At 38.6% G+C, this 26,492-nt stretch overlaps 2 protein-coding genes and 1 pseudogene across 3 annotated transcripts; 2 read left to right on the top strand and 1 right to left on the bottom strand.

Annotated features, from left to right (window-relative positions):
* Positions 1 to 521: 521 nt before the first annotated feature.
* Positions 522 to 7,014, top strand: LOC121744113 (ninja-family protein AFP3-like). 2 transcript variants are annotated; one of them, XM_042137553.1, is made up of 3 exons: positions 522 to 852; positions 985 to 1,188; positions 6,482 to 7,014. In XM_042137553.1, exons 1-3 carry the CDS (start codon positions 735 to 737, stop codon positions 6,793 to 6,795), a joined length of 636 nt encoding a protein of 211 aa, XP_041993487.1. In that variant the 5' UTR covers positions 522 to 734; the 3' UTR covers positions 6,796 to 7,014. The 2 variants fall into 2 exon arrangements, with proteins under 2 accessions (XP_041993487.1, XP_041993486.1); XM_042137552.1 differs by having other exon boundaries at positions 522 to 1,188.
* Positions 7,015 to 9,557: 2,543 nt separating this feature from the next.
* LOC121745049 (LRR receptor-like serine/threonine-protein kinase RPK2) lies at positions 9,558 to 13,307 on the bottom strand. The gene has a single exon (XM_042138808.1). The coding sequence runs from the start codon at positions 13,139 to 13,141 to the stop codon at positions 9,728 to 9,730; it is 3,414 nt and encodes a 1,137-aa protein (XP_041994742.1). The 5' UTR covers positions 13,142 to 13,307; the 3' UTR covers positions 9,558 to 9,727.
* Positions 13,308 to 17,893: 4,586 nt separating this feature from the next.
* Positions 17,894 to 22,075, top strand: LOC121745118 (annotated as a pseudogene).
* Positions 22,076 to 26,492: the final 4,417 nt, after the last annotated feature.

The following is a 26,492-nucleotide window of genomic DNA, read 5'->3' as shown; positions in this document are numbered from 1 at the left end:
CTCCAAGGCCGCTTGTTCCTCCCGCACACGTGCATGAATAAGCCGCATCATGTGTTCATAATGCCCACCACTATCAATACCACTACCACTACCATTACCAGCCATTACAGATATATAAAAGAAATTTAGAGAGAGAAACTTGTTAAAACAAGTGGTACGAATGAAATGAAGTTCAACGAGCTGTATATATAGACTTTTAAACAAAAAAAATTAAAAAATTGGGACGTCCGTCGTGTCTCCGGAATGTCGGACATCCGCACGGACGTCGCTACGGACGTCCGCGGAACGCCGCGGAACTCCGGTGTCCGCAGCGGACGTCCGTATCCGTCGCGACCTTGCATAATGGCGGACGTCCCGCGCGGACATCCACCGAGACGGCGGTCATTGCTGATGCTAAATACGCATTTATCCACGTCGGAATGACTGAATTAATCCATGAAAATAAAAAAAAAAGTATTGAAAATAAGTTGAATTAAAGGTGAAATTGAATTGATTGTTGGGATAAACAAGCATACCCTCATTTCACTACTGCTAAACTTTACATTTAAAACTATGCCTATACTGCTCTTTCTCTCCATTGCCGGCTCTCAATCCTCTCTCTGAAAACCCCCAATTTTCTCATTTCTTCACAGCATTGATGTTTTTCTGATTAATTTCTTCAAATTCGACTTCCCGGGAAGACAATTGTGAACAAATACACATTTCTTTTTATCAATTTTTTCAATTTCACAGCGATGGAGGGAGGCAAAGAGCACAGAGACGCCGCGCGTCGTTTGGTAGGGGCGGAGGGAAGCTCAAGGGATCTGGTACCCAAGCTGGTGAGGCGGGGCGGGGCGGCAACTGGAAATGCAGGTAGAGAAAGAGAGGAATTGGAGCTGAGTTTGGGGCTTTCCACCAACGGGAGATTTGGGGTGGACCTCGCCAGCAAGAGGATGAGGCGCTCTTCCTCCGTCGCCAACGTAACGTTGAATGCTGATTCTGCAGGTAATGGTGGGCCGGAGCCTGTGAGGACCTGCTCCTTGCCGCCGGAGTTCGGGAGACCGAGGATGGATACGTTGAAGAGCGTTGCTGGCGGCACGGGACAGCAAGTGCATGCGGCTGCTAATGGAGCTTTGAAACCCAACGACGCTGGTTCAAGAGAGTTGCCTAAGCCGCCGCCGGTTGAATCCAAGGGAAATCTGGTTAATGGTATAAACTCTCCTTTTTTCTTCATTTAAATCTTGTTTCAAGGACATCATTGTGTTTGTGTGAAATGAATGTTTTGATTATGCCTTGCTGCTGCAAAGAGGTGTTGTAGTTTGGAAATGAATTGATGCACACACACACACATGCAATGAGAGAGAGAGATGAGTATTTTGTGCATTGCTGCTTATGATCTTGCATGTCCATCTTATGCAGTAAAGCATTCATATGTAAGTGTAAATCTCATTTCATGTATTAAACTGTCTTCTTGGCTCTTTTGATTTATGAGAATAGCAGATAAAATCCTGAAGCACCATTTCAGATTGAATTTGGTAGCTATCATTGCTTTCTATAGAGTTTCAGGGTCATACGCTGGTTGGAATGGACTGTATATAGCATGTTCATGCATAGGTTTGAAGTCTTATTATACATGATATTTAACCTGTATCTTGATTGATTAATATCTGTATCTTTTGGTTCTTAGTTTCTCTTCTTTGAGTTCAATGCATGTTCCTGATGAGAGCTTGTTGTTCTACTTTTTCTATAGTAGTAGTTAGTTAATTCCGTTGTCTGCATTCTTTGTCGTCTTGCGTTGTTTGTCGTCTTGCAGTGTACCACTTATCTTTGGTAGCAATTAGTTAATTACTTATTCTAAATTCTTTGTCGTCTTGCATTATTTGTCGTCTTGCTTTGTTTGTTTACTTACAGTGATCCACTTATCTTTGGTAGCAATTAGTTAATTCTCCTGCCGGCATTGGTTGTTATCTTAAAGTGTGCGTCATTTATCTGTTTTGCTTGTCGTATTTGCGGTGTGTCCTCCCATTAGAATAGGTGATACCAATGAATAATCCAAATTAGAGGTATATTTATGTACTTTCCCGTTTCTTTGTGTATAAATTAGATTCATATTCTCTCCCACTTTTTTGTCTTCTTTGTTCCAAAAGGGACTAGAGAAGTAAAGGTTAATGAAATCAAATTGAATGGAGTGCTTACTTTCTTACTAACCTAAGGATTGAAAGCTGTAGGATGTATATTATGATTGCGAATTGCGATAATTCAGTAAACTCTTGTCTACTCTATGTGATTCTGAAATGATAAAAAAATCTATTTATAACAATATAAAATAAAAATACAATTTAATTACTACTAGAATTACCCTAGGCAAAATCACCCTCTTATGGAAAATTCACCACCATTTATTTCTTCTATCTCCACCCACCAAGATCTTCCTCGGAAAACCCCACTCTCCGTCTCATTGCCGCCGTCCATCGACCATCAGCATCATACATCCTAGATTCTTCCGTCTCAAAATTCCTAATTCACAGAACCTAAATTTATTTTCCTTTTTCTGACGACCATTTCTACTGTTCAACTAGCAACTCATGCCCCTCACCCTTACAATAAACTGCTCTGCCTCATATTAAAACAATTTTCACAGCTTCTTAATCATTATCACTCACATTCCAGCGCCGAACATCCCCAACCACTTGTTTTAGGAATCAATTCCTCAACTTGTTGGAGTGCACTGTCCCAATGCGATGTACTCATCTTGTAGGTGATCACGCCTTTGGTCTGGTGGAGCAGAGGCGGCGACAAGCTCTTTGGCTTTAGTTTTTACTGTACTAGGTTTAGGTTGATATTTTCGTAGAGTTCAAGGATATTATGGACTTTCAGTTTTATTATTAATCTACAAATGCAATCACACCTTATTAGATTATACTATCATATGTTGCATGGACATGGGTACATGTATTAGACACGTAACCTCCGTCAATTCAATCAATCCAACCCTAGAATTCAAAGTTAACACCACTAAGGGGATTGGATTAGCTAGATAGATAAATATAATGTTAGTTAATCTACTGTTTACTAAGATGGAATAGAAACATTGAGATACCTCAAGGTCTGGATAATTTAAGATAACTTGCATTATCTATATTCTATATCCAACTGCAAAGGGTGGGGATTGGAGAAAGTTTAGTAATGGGAATAAATAACTTTTATTGAAAACACCCACTTGTCCTCAAATCTATATGATAATATGGCAAAAGTTGAAAACTAGAAAAGTAAATTGGAAAAAGAGATTCATTAGTTTCAAACTTTGGAAACCCAAAAGAGAAGGATAAATTGGTGCATTTAATCCACATAGTAAATGTTAGATTTTTTAGGTCACAATTTTAATCTCCCAATAATCCACCACAGGAAACAAACGATTGATAAAATCTTGTATGATATCATCTATCTAATCCATCGAGTAATCAATCATGTATATAGCCAATCCTAAATAATAAACGCCTTTTAAGAGATTTAGTATTTTATATTGAAAAGAGAGTGATCAATATTCCTAGAGTTAAATAACAGGTTTAGATATGCTCTTCCTTTCTAATATACTCCATACCAAATTATTGGACATGCCATGAAGTTGCAACGATATTTGGGTTATAGCATTTGTTTGGGAAGGGCGGTTTTGGATTAAGCGAAGGGAGCATATTGATGTCAAAAATATCTTGTGCCGTCGGAGTTTGCACTGAAATTATATTTTGTCCCCTCTTGCCCATGCAACTTCTAATTTGGCTTATTTTTTTTACCCTTTTTGTGAACACCACCCTATTTATGAGCTTGTTAAAATGGTATTTTCCCCAAATCTATGGAATCTCCATCCCCCTCTCAAAATCTAAAATCTTCTTCAAATTCTTGAGAAAAACACTTCACACATGTTATCTTTAAAGGCCAAATAGACAAAAGGATAAAAGTTCATTCATGGAATCATTTATACCTATCAAGATCTTCATGACGATCCCTTTCAGTTTGTTTCGTACAATTGATTGCTCGAATTATTTAGCTATTATAATTTAACGCCTCATTATCTGATCAGCACTAGTTTTTTACCATCATTTGAAAGGAAAATCATACTCCCTCCCAGTGTTGTTAGGGTCGCGGGGCGCACCGGGTCGATGAGGTGAAAATTCGGGTCGCGGGTCGACGAGTCGACGGGGTCGAGAGACCCACAAAGCTAGGTTAATTTTTTTGCCTTTTAATATTAAATAAAATAAATATATTGCTCTAATGTTTATAATGTATCAAATAATATAAATGTAGACTCAATTCATGTGAATAGAGATAAAATGGAAAATAGAAATGATCAAAATATCAAAATAATTCATAACTCATAACACAATAAATAAAAATCAACATATATTTAATTTAATTAGAACATCACAATATATTTAATTAGATTTGAATGTAATTTTGATTGGTAATTAAAGGTATTTTTTTTATTTAAATAGGAACTAATCATATTCAAGGAATAGAGAATATGAACCAATATTAATACTAATATTTAAAAATGAAGTCGAAGAAAATGATTATTAACTTTTATAGGTCCTAGAGCCCTAGCTATAGCTTCCACCTACTTTCCTTTTAAAATTTTTGTCTCGGTAAACCCCCTTCTTCTCTCTTCATTCCCCTTCTTCTCTCTTCATTCTCATCCCTTCGTCTCTCTTCATTCTCACAGACCCATTTCTGAGCTGCCATGGCCGACGATCTTCTTCTTCCAGCCGCTCGCCCCAGCCGATCGACCCAGCTGCTCGCCCCAGCCGCTCGCCCCAGCCGCCCCAGTGGCGACCCCTGAATCTCGACCCACCCACCCACAATGGGGCGACGTCGGTCTCGACCCTTGCGACCCGCGACCCAAGCGCGCTCGGGGCGCGATTTTAACAACACTGCTCCCTCCATCCATGAAAAATAGTCCCCTTTTGCCATTTTTGGTGGATGTCCACAAAAAATATTCCCATTTCTAAAAATGGAAAATTTCTTTCTCATACTTTATCCATTTTTCCCTATTCCCATACTTTACTTACTTTTTCTCCGTATCTCTCTTGCTTTACCTACTTTTTCTCCATATCTCTCTTGCTTTACCTACTTTTTCTCCTCTCTACTTTGCCAATTTCTCATTAAAACTCGTGCCGTCCACAAATGGGAGTATTTTTTGTGGACGGAGGGACTATATGCAAATGGTAGGTGGCATGTAAGTAACAATACATAATGGTATAATTGTTCTTTCTTTTTGAAGGCAAAGTTAACATCACCATACATTCTTGAATTGAAGGGTTCATGCTTTAAATTAACTTACTATGTGAAGAGAGAATTAGATGAGGTACAACTGCTGCAGACCTGGCTATATTTTCAGCTCAGAGAAAATAGTATAGATAGTTCCATCTGTGAATACGAATGGAGTGTTCCTTTAGGAAAGTTGAAGATTTTAGGGTTTTGAGGAGGGGTAGGTCAAGTCTAAATTTGTGGACCATAATACCAAATGTTAACTAACTCAAAACTTTGCCGTTAACTCCACCTTCCCTGAAGGAGCCAGAAGAACGAATTTAAACTTTAAGTGGTAGATAGGGACTTAAGTCCCCTTTTCAGTGCCCACTTTGACCCTACAAAATAGTTCATCTGTCTAGATACACATTTTCCTTGAATTATGTAAATAGGGTTGTTGATAATCTGCAAGTTCATTATCTTGTTCAATTATATTTAGGATTTTGGATCAGACTGGGGAGTAAATACATTGAATAAATTAAATGCTCAAGGCTGTAGTAGCCCATTTTTCTTCTATGCAAATATGGTTGTTGATAGTTTGCTAGCTCATTATATTTTTGGAATATAAGTATCCTTCGGTGAGTGATATGAGCTGGCTGGGAAGCAGGTAAGGGTATGCATTGAGTAATAAAAACATGGTTGCAATGAATCATGAGCTGAATAATCTGCATGCAGACTATTTATAGTTGGCGCTGCATTAGTCCTGTTTCTCTCACAAGGTTTTCGAAGTCATAGTACTATTATAGTTGTCTTTAAGAATTTGATCATGAACTTATCTTCTGATGCATTACATGATTGAAATGAATCATGAGCTGGATAATATGCAAGCAGTGATGCAGACAATCATAGTTAGTGTGTAGAGTGATGGTGTTATGAAATAGTTGTCTTTTGGGTTCCGAATATTAAGTTATCTTTTGATGCATGATCAGCAGACCTAGACAAATTGTTCGACATCTCATCCATTGTCGTTTTCCTTTTCATGATAATCTGTTTGCTTTGTCATTTCACATGCTCTTCAGTCTTCACGTAATGGATATGTTGAGATATGAGAATCGTGTTTTCTTCCTCATTCAAGTATGAGTTTCCTACACTAAAACTGACCTAACTCGCGCATAATTATGCTATATTGAGAATCTGGCTTGATAACTATCTTAAGAGGAGATTGCGACACTATCTTGATCCGTGTTCTGATCTTGGGCAGGAGCAAATCAAGCTAATACGACTGGGGGTAGTTGCGCTACAGGACAACCATCTGCTTTGATTGTTAACACTGATGAAGCACTGGTGAAGAGTGGCATGGTGGACATGCCATACGTCTCAATGAAAGGATATGGGCCGAATCATAGCAAGACGGAGGGATTCCTGTACAGATACAAGAGAGGAGAGGAAGTCAAGATTGTGTGTGTTTGCCATGGTCTGTTTCTTACACCAGCAGAATTCGTCAGGCATGGCGGTGGGGGTGACGTCGCTTTCCCTTTGAAACACATAGTTGTTACCCCTTTCTCTCTGTGTTAACAACTATAGTTGTGTGGTAAGCCTGTCCTCACCAACCTTAGCAGAATGGTTTGCAACAAACCATAGCTGTAAAACTATATATGACTCTAATTTCCTGCGTTTTCAGTGGTAAGAAACTTAGATGGCATTGTAAATGTCTAGTTAAACTTAAATGTTCATCTACTATTTTTATATATTTCATGGGGGTTTGATAGGCTGGTTTTAAGTCATTATTGTGTTTTTCTTTTAGGTGTCATTAGCATTGCTAATATATAAATCCCATCCACTATAAAGGAGGGGATTTGGTTGCAGGTGCATAAGTCAACAATTGGTTTCACTTGGAGACTGTTGATTGCATTAGGGAGATAAGGTTGCATCTCTTTACTATCATTAAATTTTTTATTTATAATTTTGAGAATTTACCATCAATTTGACCAACATTTTTTCTTGGAATCATGTGCTTTCTCTATATTTAAAGAAAACTGTGATTTTTAGTATCCCATTGCCAAGAGTCAATCTTTTAATTGGACATAACTTTTTTGGACTCAGAGAATTTTTTTTTACTTATAATGACTACATTCAAACTAAAATATTGACAAAATTATCTTTTATTTATTTTTTATCCTGACAGATAAAACCTGTGTGTGAAACAGAATATAGGCACTGCTTAGTGAATCTTAATTTCGATTTCAGTATAATTTTACTTGGTCTCTTACTCTTGATTACTAATGAGTTTTGATGCTTGCTTTATGGGTTGCGTCTGACGTGACAGAAGTTAAAAAATATTTTGAGGACTTTCTTTGGTAATTAAGCACTACGCTTATGTTAGATTTATAGTCAGATCATACATTTTATCAAAGAAAAACACCAAATGTGCATTCTAAATTCTAATCCACAATACATACATCCATTATAATTAAATTTAACGAGGGTGGGGTTCATTAATTTGTAATAAATTGAACCGTGGATATTCCTTAATGGCCAATTATTTATGGTCATGGCCCATGTCTTTCGAGACCAGAAACCCAACCCCCAAAAGCTCACCTCCAGTTGCAGTCGTGACGATTTAAATTTCCATGAACTAATATGGGTAAATAGCAAAAAATACACAAACTTTTCAGGTTTTTATCATCAACATTAAATGTGGTGAAAAAAGACACCAACTTTTGGTCAATTCAGGTTTTTAGCACGGTTAAATTTTCTGGAAAAATTAATGCTATGTGGTGACTGGGATGTCTAAGTCATCTTAATGTTGGTTCCACGTAGTTTATGGACCGAAATTGTAATGTTGTAAGAAAATACACAACTTTGACTGTGGTAAAAAAAATACACTGACTTTTAGATGGTTGTGTTTGTATCACCTTAAAAATATACTCCCCCGTCCCATAAAAATATGGGCAATGGATATGGCACGAGAATTAAAATAAAATTGGTAAAGTAAGAGAGATGAGGAGAAAAATAGTTAAAGTGGAGTGAGTGGATAATGAGACCTACATTATTTAATTGATAGAATTTTTCTAAAAATAGAATGCATATATTTTTGTGGGACGGACGAAAATAGCAAGTGCACATATTTTTATGGGACGGGGAGTATAAAATTTGAATATGGTAAAAAAAATATACACAAACTAGAAATACGGTTAAAAAAAATACACCAACTTTAAGTATATCTAAAACTTAGTAGTATAATTTTTTTTACCACATTTCTAGTTTCAGTGTATTTATTTTATCTCATTCAAAATTTATGTACTTTTAAGGTGCTACAAATAAAATCATCTAAAAGTTTGTGTATATTTTGACCACATTCAAAGTTTTTGTATTTTTTTCACAATATTATAAGTTCGGTATGTAAACTAGGTGGAACATATGGTAAGATGACGTAGACATCCCGGTCACCACGTACGATTAACTTCACCGGAAAATTTAACTGTGCTAAAAACGTAAATTGACCAAAAGTTGATGTATTTTTTCACTACATTTAAAGTTCGTCTGAATTGATTAAAAGTTGATGTATTTTTTGGCTATTACCCAATTAAAATCTGAAAAAACATATTATTCGGAGTTAACTAATCAAAATATAGAAGGTTAACGATTAATTAGTAGTCCATGAAGTTAGCTTTTCTGAATATTAAAAGTCAAAATATAAAAGTGAAATAGTGAAAATTATTCAGTACTTATAACACAATGGTTTAAAAAATCAGTTAATAGTAATTAGAATCAGTAGTTGTGATAGGAGGGGATTTTAAAATAAATTACCGGCCTTGTAATTTGGATATCACTTTCTGTGCAAATTGGAAAAAGATATTGCGAATTGACGACAGGAGATGAAAGTTGAAAGTTGCGGAGAAATTGCCGAAGAAGAAGAAAATGACACAAAAGGGAAAATTCTTTATTGATTTTGATAATTTAGCTAGATTTGAATAAATTGGGTTATTCAGTTTGTTTTTTGTTACTACTAAACATCATCAAGTTAGTAGTATAAGTTTCATATATTACTATATATCATCAATTTAGCAATGTAATACACAGTAATTGATTATTTTGAAGAAGAAAAAAGAAATACAGTTAATGTAGTTTAGTACATACATTTTTCATTACTCAATTATTGGCATCCATGAAAAGAAAATTATACCAGTGATATGAAATCATTTGTCATCAGCATTCAATTAATAATTCGCTTCTCATCATCATTCCATTATTAAGTTCATTTAAACCTCACTCAAGAAATCACAGTAAAGTAGCACATGAACATTAGAGCATTTGATTTCCCTATACACTTTGGATAATTCAAGAAGCTTGTGCTTTGATATTATTTGAACCAAGACATGTTAAATAAAAAAATACAGGAAACAAATATATGCATTCTTCTAATCTAGTCTAGGAACTTGGAAAAATTGGACAAGGAAGCTATACTTCTCATTTACAAGTAGCTACAATTACACCTTTCCTAACCCTAACACGACGCCGGCTGTAGCTGTTTCAGCCGCCTTACAACCTGCTTCATCGTCGGCCTTGTCGACAGCGAGTCCACTGTGCACACCACTGCCAAGTGCAGCACTTCCACCAGATCGTCGTGCGGGCCCACGTCCCACAATCCGCCCGTGAAGAACTCTTTCGCTCGCCCCTGCCGCAGTAGCATACACGCCCAAGCAACGATGTTGAAGCCGTTCCCGTAGGAAGAGAACGACGGATCTAGGGCTTTCTTGTCCGAGATCAACTCCAGCAGCACGACCCCATAGCTGTACACGTCTGCCTTGTCTGAGACACGGCAGGTCATGGCGTATTCCGGTGCCACGTACCCAAATGTTCCGGCCACGCCAGTGGTGGCGTGAGTCTCCGAAGTCCCGAGAAGCCTGGCCAGCCCGAAATCCGACAGATAAGCATTGTACTCGTCGTCCAACAGTATGTTGCTAGGCTTCACGTCACGATGAAGGACACGTGGCACGCACTGGTCGTGCAGGTAGGCAAGTGCGCGAGCGATGTCGAGAGCAATCTTGTGCAATATCCTCCAATCAACAGCTCTGCTTGATCTCTCTTGTATGAATTTCTCCAGATTGCCACCCGGTAAATAATTGTATATCAGAAACATCTCCGTTTCGCTGGCGTGGTATCCAATCAGAGTCACGAGGTTTGGATGGCGAAGCCTGCCCAGAGTCTTGATCTCTGCATCGAATTGCTGAACTCCTTGGAAACGGCCAACTGCAAGGCGTTTGATGGCCACCAACTGACCGGGCGCAATTTCTGCCTTGTATGTCGCCCCAAAACCTCCATTACCAATGCAGTTGCTCGCGTTGAAGCTGCCCGTAGCACGCACCACGTTCTCAAAGGTCAGTGGTACGCCAATGTCGTTGAACACAATCACTTCCTTTCTAGCAGTTCCGCTGACTCTGGACCTCGGTTTCCACTTCCTGGTGTAAAAGAAGAGAACGACGAGGGCAAAGAAAACCGAGAACACTGCTGCTGCTGATGTTATGGAAGCAATCTCAACCGAGTTTAGGCTTCTGTTGCCTCCTTGTTGCCTCGGAGTTGAAGGTGGCGAAGAAGCAGTGCCTGGCGAGTTTCCCACTATTCCCTGTTGCTCTGCAGATGGCGAGGACAAAGAGGACACAGGGCAATGAAGAAAAGGATTCCCAAGAAAGCTATTGCACTGATTCATATTGCTGTTGAGAGGCAGCGGCCCGGACAGATTGTTGAACGACACATTAAACACTGAGATAGAGGATACATTTCGCAGTTCAGAGGGAATCTGCCCCGATAATTTATTATTGTTCAGGAGGAGAACTGTCAAGTTTCTCAAATTCGCAAGATTTTCCGGAATTTCACTGGATAGAGAATTTGAGGACAAGTCGAGAACTTCGAGAGAGTAAAGCTGCCCCAAACTTGCAGGGATTGAACCATTCAGGTTATTCCCAGCCAAAGAGAGACGTTTGATATCCTTTAGCTGACCAAGGCTGCTTGGAATCGGACCTTGCAAAGGATTCCAGCTTAAGTTCAGAAGAACAAGTGAACCCAAGTTGCCAATGCTGGGAGGTAGAGCTCCAGAAAACCGATTCTTGGAAGCATCTAGCAGTATGAGAGACTTGCACACTGTGGCCATCTCAGTTGGGACTTGACCGAATAACTCATTATAACTCACGTTGACTATGACACCTTTAACTTGAGCACACTTCTCCAACAAAACTCCGGGAAAAGTCCCAGAAAGCTTGTTTCTGCCTGCAAGAAATGCATAAACAGTTTGGCTTCCTAATCTTTCAGATGCAATAGGCATCGGTGGCAGGGGGCCACTGAGGTTGTTCGAACCAAAATTATGCAACACCAAGAAACTATCCCCATCTCCAGAAAGTGGCAACAAGGATCCGAGCTGAGTTCTATATCTGAAATACGCCAAGTATGCAGAAGAAGGATCATAAGTACCTGCAGAATCTCCAGACAAGGATTTTACAGGAGCACAAGATTCATAACTGAATCTGGGTATTGAGCCTGAAAAATGATTCCCACTGATATCAAACACATCCATACAAGGTACGGGAACTTTGTCACTAATCTCCCCACCAAGCCGGTTGGAGCTCAAATCAAGAAACCGCAGCTTCTTGCAGTTGCTAAAGCTGACAGGAATTTCCCCCAAGTAATAGTTCTCAGCTAAATTCAGCATCTCCAAGCTGCTGCAGGATCCCCAACTATCAGGGAAGTTGCCATTCAACATTGCTCTAGGCACCCACACCATCCTCAAGCTTGAGAGACGAGTAATTTCATCAGGGAGTGTACCCTCGTAGAAATTGTACTCATCAACAGGCAATGCCAGCTTCTCCATCGAATAACTACCACCTAAACTCGAAACATTTGGAAGAGGATTCCATGAGTTTGCCAATACAAGGATTGAAAGACTTGTACAGTTACTAATCTGAGGTGGAATCGGGCCCCCAAAATTGTTCCTCGAAACATCCATCACTTGAAGCTGACTCAACTGACCAAGCTCACTAGGAAGAACCTCCTCCAACAGATTAGAGTACAAGAGAAGGGTCTTTAGCCCACTGCATTTAGCAATTTCTCTTGGAATACCACCAGTCAAGTAATTCCCGGAGAGCTCCAAATGCTCCATCTTCCCACAATTATCACCAATCTCAACTGGAATAGATCCACTAAGCAGATTAAACGACAAGTGAAGCCCGCTTAAATCCCTAAACCCGCCCACAAACCCCGGAATTGATCCATTCAACTGATTCCCAGCTAAACTCAGAACTTGAAGGCCCGTACAATTTGACAAAGAGCTCGGCATCCCTCCAAAGATTTTATTGAATCCCAAGTTAAGAACTTTCAATTTCCTCAACCCACTAAATTGAGAGGGCAAAGCGCCTGAGATCAAATTCCCTTCAAGATCAAGCACTTGAAGCTTTCCCATACCCCAAATTTCAGCAGGAATTTCACCACTCAATTCATTAAAAGGCAGTGATAAAATCTTGAGTTCACTAAGCTTAGCAACAGCAGCAGACAATTTACCCAAAATTTTACGATTTCCACCCAAACAATTCCTCCTAATCCCAAACCCATAGAGCGGAAACTGAGCAATTCGAGCACAAGATAAAGAATTACCTCCGCCGGTTATATTCAGCGCAACGACCCGCGAACCCGGCCCGCACGAAACCCCGGCCCAAGAGCAGTGATTCGGATTGTTGGAACCCCAGCTGCTGAGCACTCTGTAGGGGTCTGAAATTGAGGCCTTGAACTCGAGAAGCGCAGATTTATCGGAATCGAAGCCCCAAACCGCTCCATTTTGAGCTGAAAACAAAATGGAGAGCAAAATCAAGAGCTTCAACGGCTTGTGATTGTGGAGATGGTGCCATTTCATGATGAGAGAAAATAGACCCATTACTGAAGCCCGAAAAAATCCTCGGAAAGCCCGGCCAGGATGCTTCCTTTGCTGCTATTTTAAAATTGGAGTCATGACACAGAGTCTACGATGGTAAAGAGAAGAGAGAGAGGAACACTGAGCGTTCCTGGAATACCATGTTTTTCCGTTTTAGAAAACGTGTTGGTATCCATCTTTTTTTTTCCCTTTTTTTACGTATGAGATTAGATGTTTTATTTTTAGACTTAAATTTGCGAGCCAACTGAATAGTCGTTTACCAACTGATCTTTCAATGTTACTGATATTTTAAAATTTACCCATCATAATATAAGTATCCATGTGGAGTATTATTAATATGAAAGTTTCATATAGTATTTATTAATTAAAATAATATCTAATAGTTTATGTTATGTACCAATTGTTATGAAAATTATAATGTGAGTGTAATGAGTTAATGGAAAATAGACAATTAATGAAGGACAGACGAAAATGATAAAAGTAGACAATTAACGGGGACGGAAAAAGTTTCTTGAGTCTCGGGGGGAGACATTTGTTTGGTTCATGTGCAAGAGTTCGCATTTATTGGTATCAAAAGTTATTGGTTCTTGTTTTTTAGGTTTTGGGTACACTTTTTCTTTCTTATTTTATACTATATGATTTGATTTTCTATGTTCTTTTTAAGGTCAGATATGCCATTTGTTGTAAGATTGAGCTAAAAATTTAACTACAGCATTGTGGGCGTGTTAAGTGCGTTTGTGCACAATGTAATCCAAAAATTCCTTCCTTCGCTATATGCTTGAAGTTGTTGTCTTTTTTTTTAAAATCATTTTCTGACGAATCATGAAAATTATCAAATTCAAAAGCCTAAATAAAAACATTGTCTTGTTGGCAACATTTGAGCTAGATCCTAAGAGCATCCTCATCCATGCTCTTGCCAAAGAGCATTAATGTGGACACGGATCCACATTTATTAATTTTTTATTCTCGGCTCTTCCCCAAGAGCACAACACTCACATCCATGCTCTTCCGCAAAGACATGCTCAAGTGTCCCAACATTCCATTGTATAATTAAAATACTTCAATTACTAAAAATATTTCTACAATATAAAAATACATTAAAAATACTCGAACTACTTAAATCCTAAAAAATAAAAATTACATACTTAAAATCCTAAAAAATAAAAATTACATAATTAAAATCCTACAAATAAAAAATTACATACTTAAAATACCTTCGTGGAAAACTATTCTAACCCTAATGTTTTTCGGAGACCTCATATAATTGCATAATGTGCATGTATTATTGATTTTAATAGTATTTCAAATAAATATTTTTTTAAAAAATAAACTACTAGTTCAATGTAAACCTTAACAATTCCCTTAAACCCTAGCTAAGGCCATCTTCAACGCTGTCTCTTATCCGTCTATTAACCGTCTCATCCCTTAACTATCCATGCGCCCCACTGTACTTTTCACTTCATCTCTTAACTAAGAGACAGAACCTGCAACCCTCCATTTCTTATCCGTCTCTTAACCATCTCTTAACTTACTATTCATTCAATTTCATTTTTTATTTTTATTTCCAACAAATTCAATTAATAAAAACACATTTCATTAAATAAAATAAAATTATAACATAAAATAAAAATACAACTTAAAATTCAAAAAAATAAAAAAAACACATAATTAAAATCCTAAAAAAATAAAAATACATAATTTAAAATATAATTTTATAGAAATTAAAAAAAAACTACTCCGTCGGCGAATCATTCCCCGAAGGAGGTGGCGGTGCACTCAAGCTACGTGGAGGCGGAATACCAATGTGTCTTGTCATATACTCAATTCCGGCAAAATGAGCTTGATATTGTGGAGGCGTCATGCGGAAGTGTCTGCCATCGTGGCGGTCAAGTACGTGGACAATAGGGTGTTCGAGCCCGAGCCTGCCTGGCTTGATTCGCCTCGGCCCCTCCTCCCTCTAGCCGCCTTCGCCTGCCCGAACCGCCCCCACTAGACGAGTATTAGCCACCCGCCGTATGCTTCGTGCGCTTCGAGGTTGAGCCCGAGCTGGACCGGACACCGCCGACCCACCTTTCCTCGTCTTTGACGGCCTCCCAAACATCGACATGTCTGAATTCTTTGCCGGTGTCTTCGAAATAGACTCGCAAAGCCGATCTCAGAATGTCGGCTCTCGTGGCTCCGCTTTGGTAATGAGCCGCATCGTTCTTGTAGATGCGGCAGAATTTTTTGACCTCTCTGTCGACTCGGTCAAAGTGAGCGCGGAGCATCTTCAATGTGCGGCGGCGGGACCCCTTCGACTTAATCTCGTTGTAGGCCTTGGTGACCTTTTCCCAGAAGCACTTCCGGGTTTGTTGATTCCCGACGATGGGATCGTACGAGACGCTGATCCAGACGTTGTACACAACCATCGTGTTCTTGTGGCTGTACGGATGCCAGCCTACATCCTCCTCCTCCTCGGCCGCCTCCGCCTCTTCCTCCACCGCCCTGGAGCTTCCACCGCCTCGTCCTCCTTCCGGAGTGGGTTCATCCGGATAATCCTCCCGAATTTGGGATAATCCTTGCGAACTCCTCGGGACGGAGGGACGAGCGTATGCATCAACATCAAAATGGGGTGGTTGGTACCCCGCCGGCGTCGACGAACCGGAGCCGGAACCACCCAAGACATTGTACATGCCCCCAGTCGTCAAACGCGTTGATGTCAAACCCGCCGGAGCCGCCACCGCCATAGTTGCCGCCGCCGGACATTTTGTGATGACAATTGGAGAGGTTAGATGAAAATTGGAGAGGAAATGAAGATGATTTGAGAAGAATAGATGTGTATTTGTGTGTGAAATGAGGAAGAAATATGAGTATATATAGAGTAAAAAAATAAAGAAAAATAAAAAAGGAAAACGGTCGAAAAACGTTAATATTACCGTTTTTTATTTTTATTTAATTTTTTTATTAAATTTGAAATTGAAAAAAATGATTTATTGCGTCAGCGTGACGAAGTCCACTCGCGGGCCGGCGAGTGGGCGTCACGCATGGCGCTAGAGCGCGCCACGTCGCGTGAGCGCGTGGCGAGACAGCCCGCTATCCGTCTCGGTGGGACGGGCGTCTCGGCGAGACCGGGACGAGACGGGACGCTGCAACGCTTCTCGCCGTCATCTCGTCTCGGCGGGAAGAGATACGAGCCACCTGCGGGACGCGTTGCGGGTGGCCTGAGTCCCCTCTCTATCTCCTTGTTTGTTCACGCACTTTCGCGCGCGCGCACACAACACCTGCGAAGATCGAAATGGGTATCGATCAGTGGCGGAGCCACATTGGAATAAAGGGGTACAACTGTACCCCCAAATATTATCGTTATATTGTATGTATATCTGCACAAAGTCACAATATCATTGTTGGTCTAGTGGTTGTGTCTCTAAATTTAATCTAGAAGAACTGGGTTCGAAGCTTATTAGTGGCGCCTTCTCATCTTTTATGTTCTTCACTTCTTTCCACTTTTATTTGTGCAAATAGGAGTACTATTACATTTCTCATATTTATACTTTTCTCTCTTTTTTAAATATTCAAAAATGCATTCGAATATAGAACTATTTAGGTCACCTATCTTTATTTTTCTATCTGTATTTTTCTGTTTTTTCAAACTTATGTATTTTAAACACATATTTTTTTCTTTATAGTTTTTTCTATTGCATTTAAAACCAATCATTTCCTATTTCTAAAAAAATTGACCCATTTTCTTATATCTTTATCATTATATATATTTTTTAAATATTCAAAAGGATTTTAATTCTCTTTGTTTTATCTATTCGATTTTCTTCTGATGCACATCTTCGTGTTTTTAATAATTAAAAAATCATAATTGTTTATCGCACCCCCAAACAACAATTCCTGAATCAACCACTGGTATCGATGATGGAGAGGTAGAAGGAGAAGCTAGGCAAGTTCAAGTGCGCTTCGTAACGAAGCTACACCACCCGTACAAAGTGCAGTAAGCTTCTATATCCATACCTGCCAATCTCACTCGCTTCGGCCTCTCTGCACTCGTCAACAATCTCCTCTTTAGAGCATCTCCAATGGCGGACGTCCGGTCGGACATCCGGTCGGACGTCGCGACGGGCGACCCGGACGTCCGCCATTGTGGCGTTTAGGGTCGGATACGGACGTCCCGTGAGGACCTCGGGTGTCCTCGGACGTCCCTGCGACGGGCGGGCGGACGTCCGCCACTGTGGCAAGGGTCGGACGTCCCGCTCGGACGTCCGATTTTTTTTTTATTTTTTTAAAACCCTATATATACGGCTCGTTGAACTTCATTTCATTTGCACCACTTGTTGTTAACAAGTTTCTCTCTTCTTTTACTACAGCGCGGAGGGAGCCGGAGATGTTGGATTATGTATTTTTCTTTTTTTGAATGACTATGTATTTTGCTTTTTTCTAACTATGTTTTTTTTATGTTTTATGAATATGTATTTTTGCCCGTATTTTACTTTCCCGTATTCCGTGTCAAAATTATATTTCCGTTTTTACGTAATTAAATTATTGTGATTTTTTTTTTATTGCGGGATGTCCTAGTGGGAAGGGCGGACATAGGAGGGGATGTCCTAGTGACGTGGCAGTGGGATGAGAAGTCCCAGTGACGTGGCAGGAGGTGTTTTTGAGATGTCCTAGTGGATGTCCTAGTGGGATGTCCGCCCAGTGGAGATGCTCTTACCAGTAATTATTATCTCTTTGTCTATTTGTTTGAATTTTTTTATTTGGCTGAAACTGCCTCATGAACTAGCTGGTGGACGGATATTATGAGAAGTTTGAAACTGAATTGTATTCTGCGATGTTCATTTGCTTTATTTACGATTTAATATATCAGCGAATGAGGATTGGACAACGGAGCCTTTTGATTTTCTTATTGATGGAGAGCTGGTTCGCATGTCACTTGAAGAGTTTCTTGTTGCTAAAGGCATTTCTGCTGTAAGTTTAATTTTTCCTTTGTGGCCTTAATTATATCGGAGGGACTTAGTGCTGACGGGTTACACTGCCAATTTTGATATTGGAACTATGTATGAGATTATTTACAGTTTCGGAATAAAAAGGGATTGTGTCAATTATTTGGGGTTTGAATTGATTGCTGAACTTTTTCCTTTCGTCAGTGTGTTTTTGTATATAGTGATGATTTGTAATCTTTTTTACAGGAAAAAGTTCTTGAAATTGAATACATTAAAGCTGTAGATCCTAGGAAACAAGAGGAGCCTTCTTTACATGATGACTGGGTCAGTGCAGTTGATGGTTCTAGTGATGGGTATGCATCTAAGTCACATAACAGTGTTCACACCAAATTATAATTTCACCACATGTTCCCTTAACTGACGAATATGATTTATAAACATCCGCCACAATGAAGTCATATGATTTTAAGAATTGTACACATCTATACAGAAGAGGACTAATTTTACTTCTCAATAGGTACATTTTGACTGGATGTTATGATGGATTTGGAAGGTAACTTGATAAAATTGTGAAACCTACCTATTATTATCCTTTTCCATTTGCTTTTCTTTAGAATAATTCTCTGATGCAGTATTATTTCATGTATTGATTCTTAGAATATGGAAGGCTGGTGGAGTATGTACACATGTATTAGTTGGGAATTCTGGCCCCTTGACTTCTGTATGTAATTTGATGCCCAAAGGTACAAATGGGGTTCTTTTTTTTGTTCAAGATGATATTTCTTGTTGAATATTCTCAGATAAGCTCTGATATAGTTTCAGGATTTTCTTTTTCCTTTTTTTGTGCATTAGTTTAAACCATTTTTATGGGAGTAAAATTGAAGTCTTTTGAACAACAATTCTGATTTGACTCTTACTAAAATTTTGCTGCTTTATGCTCATCACAAACTGCAAAATTGAGCTTCTGGTATAAAGCTCCGCAAACATTCAAACAACATCCAGTTTTACTCATAGGGCTTGAAATCACACGCTATGCATAATCTCCTACTTGCCGTACCTCTTCAGATACAGAAACACTTAGAATTTGGAAAGCTAGTTCTGTAGGATATTTCAAGATTCTGCATGACTATATCTTTGGAATTTATTTAGAACCACAAGGTCATACCTATTGAATCTGTATATGATAATAGATAAACTGTTTTCATAGTTGATAGTATTGCTGATCAAGTTGTTGCTACTAGTTCAAAGGACAGGACGTTGAGGCTTTGGAAGGTATTCAATTCCTCTTCTAATCAGGCTTATTTATGCTATTTTCTGTGCTTAACTGGTTGCTGATTTTTTGTCTTGTTTGAAGTTTGGTGAAGAGGATCCGATTGATCAACCAAAGAAGATTAGATCTGTTAAGATATTGCGGGGTCATACTGGTGCTGTTCAGAGTATTGCTGCAATACCCTCCAGTGATATGGTATTTTTATTTGCTTAGTTTCTTATTCACAATAATATAATACTTCTAGCGACGTTAATCCTTTCCCATGGTCTTCTCATTTTCTCTGAAGTTATGTTCTGGATCTTGGGATTGTACTATCAATTTATGGAATGCAAGTGCTACTGGCACTGATGACTCAATTTCAGTGAAGAAGAGGAAAACAGGTGGTCAAGATGAGGAGGCTCTGTCAGAGGTAAACCATTGTCACCGTAATAAAAAGTTTTTATGTAAATAGTTTTTATGTTATTGACACAAACTTATCTCCTCCTCATTAACCATCCTTCCCAGCTGAATTATCTAAATTTTGATCAGGGAATTACTAAAAAATGTGAAGTGATGATGGTAGGTTGTATATATAGTGGGAGGTTATCTAAACCAAAATTTCATGAGATTTATCTCTATTTGTTTTGCAGTGGTGTTTACTGTAGTTACATTTCACCATATTTAAATTTATGCAGATGTTTATTTTTGGATAAGGTGAACTTGATGGCCACTAGGCACTAGCCTTAGTAAATGTTTTCTAACAGAAACCCTCAAAACATATGATCATTTTCAGAAATTTAAAAACTCTCGTACATCTCATGTTCTGAGTTATCCCACGCCTAACTGCATGTGACGTAGTTTATCATATTTTTGTACAGGGTGACGCTTTAACAACACTAGTGGGACATACACAGTGTGTATCTACTGTTGTCTGGCCACAACGTGAAACGATATATTCAGGCGGGATCATTCAATCAGAAGATGGGATGTTGAGACAGGGAAAGACTCTTTCAACATGGTGAGGCCCGTGAGGGAGACTACTATACCCCACCTCCATTTGCCACTAATTATGTTGATATTCTTAATAAAGATTAGTCATTTATACCTAGATTCATTTTGAAGGCCTATATATTTTTCATCCAATTCTTCTTTAGTGTTATCGAGCTTAGTAAGGCTAATGGTTCTTTTAATTTTATGATAGAGTCTCATGTCACTTTGAGAATCTATATCGCACAATTTTTGCACATTAATTTTGCATGAAAATGGAGCCATGGTTTATTCCTCATATCAAAGGATCTACTAACATAATTCTAACTTGATCTCTGAAAGAATGACTTGGTAGTTCACTAGTTTGTAAATCTTAGGGTTGGGGTGGCTATTCATGTTTTCATCTCGTGTGTTGCATGCCAATACTACACATTAAGTCCAAACAGCAAAAGAACACAATAAGGATCTGCCTGACATGAATACAACTTTTTGTCTTTTTTTATCGATTATGAAAAAGGTGTTCTGATGACAGAAACTTTGAAAATCTTTAATGCAATGGCTTCAACCTTTTCAAATAATATATTGCCTGCAAATGGATTCATTATTGTCAAGTGATTGATAGCATTTCTCTTATTCTGCTCTTAGTCCTGTGGCAAGGCTATTAACTGTCTTAGTATTGGAGGTGAGAGTTCTGCCCTTATTGCTGCTGGTGGTTCTGATCCTGTTCTTCGAGTATGGGATCCTCGCAGACCTGGAACTCTGTCTCCTATATTCCAATTCTCATCACATAATTCTTGGATATCTTCTTGCAAATGGCACGATAAATCATGGTATCACTTAGTCTCTGCATCATTTGATGGAAAAGTGATGATGTGGGATCTGAGAACTGCGGTATGTGGTCAATTCAGTCCCTTCTATAGCATACTAGAGTTTTACACTTAGATTCTGAATCATCTATTTTCTGCAGTGGCCATTGGCTGTAATAGACACACAGTGACAAGGTACTTATTCAAACTTGGCTCCATGTATAAATTTTGTTTTCAATTATGTGAATATAGATTCATAACGCTATATTATTGATTCAGGTTTTGTGTGCTGATTGGTGGAAAGGTAATAGTGTGATTAGTGGTGGTGCTGACTCCAAGCTTTGCATGTCCTCTGGAGTACCAGTGTTGTGATCAGGTATTTCTATGTCAATTTATGAATTGGACGGCCGTACCTGATTTGATTAAAAGCTCAAAATTCTTATTACAGATGGGAACATATTTCTTTATTTGTTATCAGTACTTATTGTGAAAATTTGAAAATGTAGTTTTACGCATGCTCAGATACACTTTGTTCCATTTTCAAGCGAAACTAAGCAATTCTATTTCTGTCAGGTTGCAAGCTTTCTCTTTGCATCCAGGGTATTATCAGCATCAACTTCTCCTGAAATGGTATGGCTGCTCCAAATATGATGGTAATTTGATCACGGAATTCATGCCAGAAGCTGTAGGGCAAGTGGAAACTTCTGCTCTCAGCGATCATGGTGCTGGTTTAAGTCAGTTACCTTTTTACTGGGTTAAAAGGCAAGGGGTGTATCATTGCTACTGAATGAGATAGATTTCTCTAGTTAAGTTGATGCAAGTTATTGGCTACTATTTTTTATGATTCCATATATTATTCGAGCCTTTGATGTGCTCCTTCGCTGTTTAGAGCGATCTTGAGTAGGAATATAACAGTGTTATAATTTTGATGATGGTATCTTAGCGTTTTGAGCTGATTGCATTTTTGGAACGTTGTGCAGTATATATATGTTACATAAATTTAGTTGAAAAATAAGTATATGGCCAAACAACTTCGTTGAAAAATTAAGTACTACTACTATTTGATAACCAAAGTATGACTGAATGATTTCATCTACCAACGATTTTAATACATTGGCCCCTGTTCGGCTTGAAGATTATGACAATTGGACTCTCAAATATTATATATCATGATTGAATATTTATTATTTTGGTTTATGAAAGTGAATCTTATTTCCTCCGTTCTGCGATAATCAAGGCTTTTTTTTCAGCATGTGATTTCAAAAGTACTGTGTTCCTTCCATTATACAATTTAAAGAATACTCCTTCCGTCCCCAAAGAATATGCACTTTGGGGTCGGCATGAGTTTTAATATTAAATTGGTTAAGTAAGAGAGAGGTACAAAAAAAAGTAAATAAAGTATGTTAGTGGAGAATGAGTCTCACCTCATTAGAGAGAAAAACTTTCTAAAATTAGAAAGTGCATATTCTTGTGGGACGGACTAAAAAGGGAAGAGTGCATATTCTTGAGGGACGGACTAAAAAGGAAATAGTGCATATTCTTGAGGGACGGAGGGAGTATTGTGTTAAGTGAGTTAAGTAAAGGAATAAAGTAGGAAATGCATAAGGTAGAGATATGAAGAGAGAACAAAGTAAAAATGAGTAAAGTAAGATAAAAAAGTGTTGACTTTTGTTAGAAAATGAAATGACTCAACTATTATGGAGCATACCAAAATAATAAAATGACTCCACTATTGCGGAACGGAGAGAGTATAACTTATTCCTAGATTGATAATCATCCTCTTCATCTAAATTAATGTCACGACTTAATCATAGATATATAATTATATGATAATGAATTATAACAATCGTACAACGCCTACATAGATAAATATTAGTATTACCAATTCTGTCATTAGGAAATATTGTAATCAATATTCATTGATGTATTATGTAAGATTTACACGTTTATTTATAAGACCAATTTATAATCTATATACAAAAATTACACACTACATTCATCCTTTAAAAATAGAAACTATTTTTTTTTAATTTATGTAGTAATAATACTTCAATCAATTTTCTTTTTATCTCTTTCTTAATTTACCAATTAAAACTCGTATCATTTAAAAGTTTTTATTTTTATAAAATGGAAGTAGTACTAGGATAAAGAACTATAAGTCAGCTTGGATATAAGGCTTGATTTCTGTTTATAAAATTATGAGCTTCCACTTAACAGATTTAACATCCAATTTACTTATTTGAGTGAACTGCACAAAAGGGTCCTAACTTTTCGCCGTGTAACAGCAGAGACCTCTAACATTTAAAAATCTCATCACATGTATCTAACAAAATATATAATCACAAAATTTGTGTTTTTTGCCATTTTCCAGACGAAAATGCTCAAATGGGCTGAAGGGCAGTTTAGACTATTTACCTACTAAACCTGCACCCTATGCTGCACATAGTCTGCATGTGTAAGAGCTGTCTTGTCAAACAGAATAGACACTATTTTTCCATTCTCCTATTTTCTTTCATCTTTCCATCCCTCTCTAAATGATTTCATTCGTCTCCAAACAGAATAGACACTCTGTTTCTTTCATCTTTCATCTTCGTCGGCTTTCATATTTCCCTCTCTAAACATAATAGGCGATTTTATTTTGTTCGGCATCTGGAATTTAGGGGATTTCATTTGTTCGGCATCTAGAATTTAGGGGATTTCATCTGGATTTCGCTAAATTTAGGGTATCCACAAGGGTTTAGGCGATTTCATCTGGAATTTTATTTTGCAATTGTTGGTTGAATTTTTTTGTTGTAGGGTTACTGTCAGGCATCTGAAAAACTATTTTGCAATTGTTGGTCGAATTTTATGGTTGTGGGATTACAGTCGGGGCATTTGGAAAATTTTGTAATTCTTGGTTGAAGTTTACAGTTGGGCATCTGGAATTATGATTTTAGTTTTTGTGCTATGTGCTATGTGCTATGTGCTATGTTTCGGCGAAATTGCATTGCTGATTTGAATTTTGTACTATCGAATTGAATTCAGGTCGTGTTGCAATGTCTTCTTCTTCTTCTTCTTCTTCTTCTCAATCTTTCGGTTCAAGCTTCAATTGGAATTGGCCTCGTCCCGAAATTGTGAATTGTAATCACGATCTTGAGGCTGAGCTTGTGACATCTAGGACGACTGCTAACCCGGGTAGACGTTACTATCGCTGCCCAATATAGAAGGTTAAAATCATGTATTTTGTTCGTTTTTGCATTAATTTTGTTGGCAGAAAGATTAATGCTAAAGTATTATGCAGGAAGATGATTGCAAGTTTTTTTGATGGTTTGATGCAAGTCTATCCCCAAGCCAAGATAGTTACTTTCATAGAGTGAAACTTGAGCGAGACCAATTCGAATATGAACTTCGAGCCAAATCGCTACTTGAAGGTGTTCTGCAAGAGAAATTGCGCATGAAAACTGTGGAGTTTGAAGCCTTGAAGTTACAACTGGGCATGAAAACTGAAGAGTGTAACGCATTGGCGCTAACAATTGGTAAAACGCAACAACTTTCCGATAGTTAAAAATCTCAATCTTGTTCTTATGCATTGTAATTTTTCTACTGTTATAACAAAGCTGTGATGTTTTCTTCTGATGTTGATTGATTACGCTTTGTTTTCATCTATGCCTGAAATCACGAATGAGGTTACGCAACTATGACTGAAATCACAAACTATGTACACAAATCAATACAAACCCACGAAGTACTCTATCAAATGTCTGATGTTGATTGATTACGTTTTGTTTTCATCTATGCCTGAAATGACGAATGTAGTTACTCAACTATGACTGAAATCACAAACCATGTACACAAATGAATACAAACCGATGAAGTACTCTATCAAATGCCACCAAAAGATGTCATGATATCATTTCCACCAAAATACTAGAGTAATTTGTTACAAACTAGTCTGTAACATACATAACATACATATCATATCATCACTGCCACCAAAATATAACAACTCGTCGTTAACATACACATCATATCAACATTGCCACAAAATATTGTTCACCCATCCTAAACAAACACAAAGTTTTTAGAGTAAGTATGACCCGTCAATCTTGATCACCGCGGCGGCCACATCTCTGAGGCTGAGTCCTGGTCCGAGTACTTGGTCCCGGATCCGAAACATTAGGCTGCAACAATTAATAGTATAGTAAGTATATATGACAAAGCATTGTGTACAAGTAGAGAATATAGTTGCAGATGCTTATTGCATAGTACCTCTTGGCGTCGACGATTGTTTGCCAATTCAGGCAAAGTACTCTCCCCACGTTCACGCGACCCGTTGTGCTGCGAAGTCTCCCCATCCTGAGAACGGGCATCTGTCTGAGGATCATTGCTGCATGTCGTCCTATTATGACCTTCTTGACCGCACCGACGACATTTCATCACGAAGGTTCGACGCAATGACTCACCTCCGTCCGCATGAAGACGAATCTGGGGCTCTTCACGTCTCAGTTTCTTCGGCCTACCACGCTGTCGCTTTGACCTCAGGGGCGCCAGTTCCACCACACCATCAGAAGTAGTCTTGGGCCAATTGTCCACCCCATTGATTGGGTAATGGACATTCTCGTACAACATGATCATTATTGATTTCAAATAATAGCGGGAAACGAATCGCGTCACCTCGTCGCCATTCTTGTTGATTGTTGCGATAGCATGAGTGCACGAGATTCTGGTTAGCTGCCACAATCTGCAGGAGCATGTAAAATTGCGCATGTTGACAACATATTGGCCAGACTGCCCAGTTACTTGGTACGAAGACTGTCTGTTCCATGTAGCCCTCCACGATGAAGCCCGCGCATACCACTTATCCACAAGCTCCTTGATAACATGAGGGACTGCGTGATCGTAGCTTTTGATCCACTGGCCTCTAATCTGAATCCTTTCCATTTGACTTGTTCGAATGTCCTCCAACATGCTGATAATTGCTTTCTCTCGAGCCAATGCAATCTTCGAATTGAATGTCTCACAAATGTTGTTGAGGAGCACATCACAACAAGTGTGTGGAGAGAAAAATTCCGTCCGGAACATACTCAAACGATGGAATGTATACCTCCTCTTGAGGTTCTACTTCCGGTCCACCCTGTACTTCGGGTCCAGCTTGCATTTCCGGTCCACCCTGCACTTCAGGCCCATCATGCACTTCATGTCCAGCATGTTCCACACCACGTTCAAGTCCGGACAATAGTAATTCATCCAGAATCTCCTCGACAATGGGAACTTCCGACTGCAGTTGACATTGAGGTTCGTCTGACAAATCCAGGGTCGGGTTGTACATACTGTCTTCAACATGTTGAACATCTTGACTATGAATAGATTGCCCCATCTGATTTAACATAAAATCACAAATGAACACC

The sequence above is a fragment of the Salvia splendens genome, chromosome 8 (assembly GCF_004379255.2).
Source record: "Salvia splendens isolate huo1 chromosome 8, SspV2, whole genome shotgun sequence".
NCBI classification, from domain to species: Eukaryota; Viridiplantae; Streptophyta; class Magnoliopsida; order Lamiales; family Lamiaceae; genus Salvia; species Salvia splendens.
Note: the sequence above shows the minus strand (reverse complement) of the source record. Positions and strands in the feature narration are given on the sequence as shown.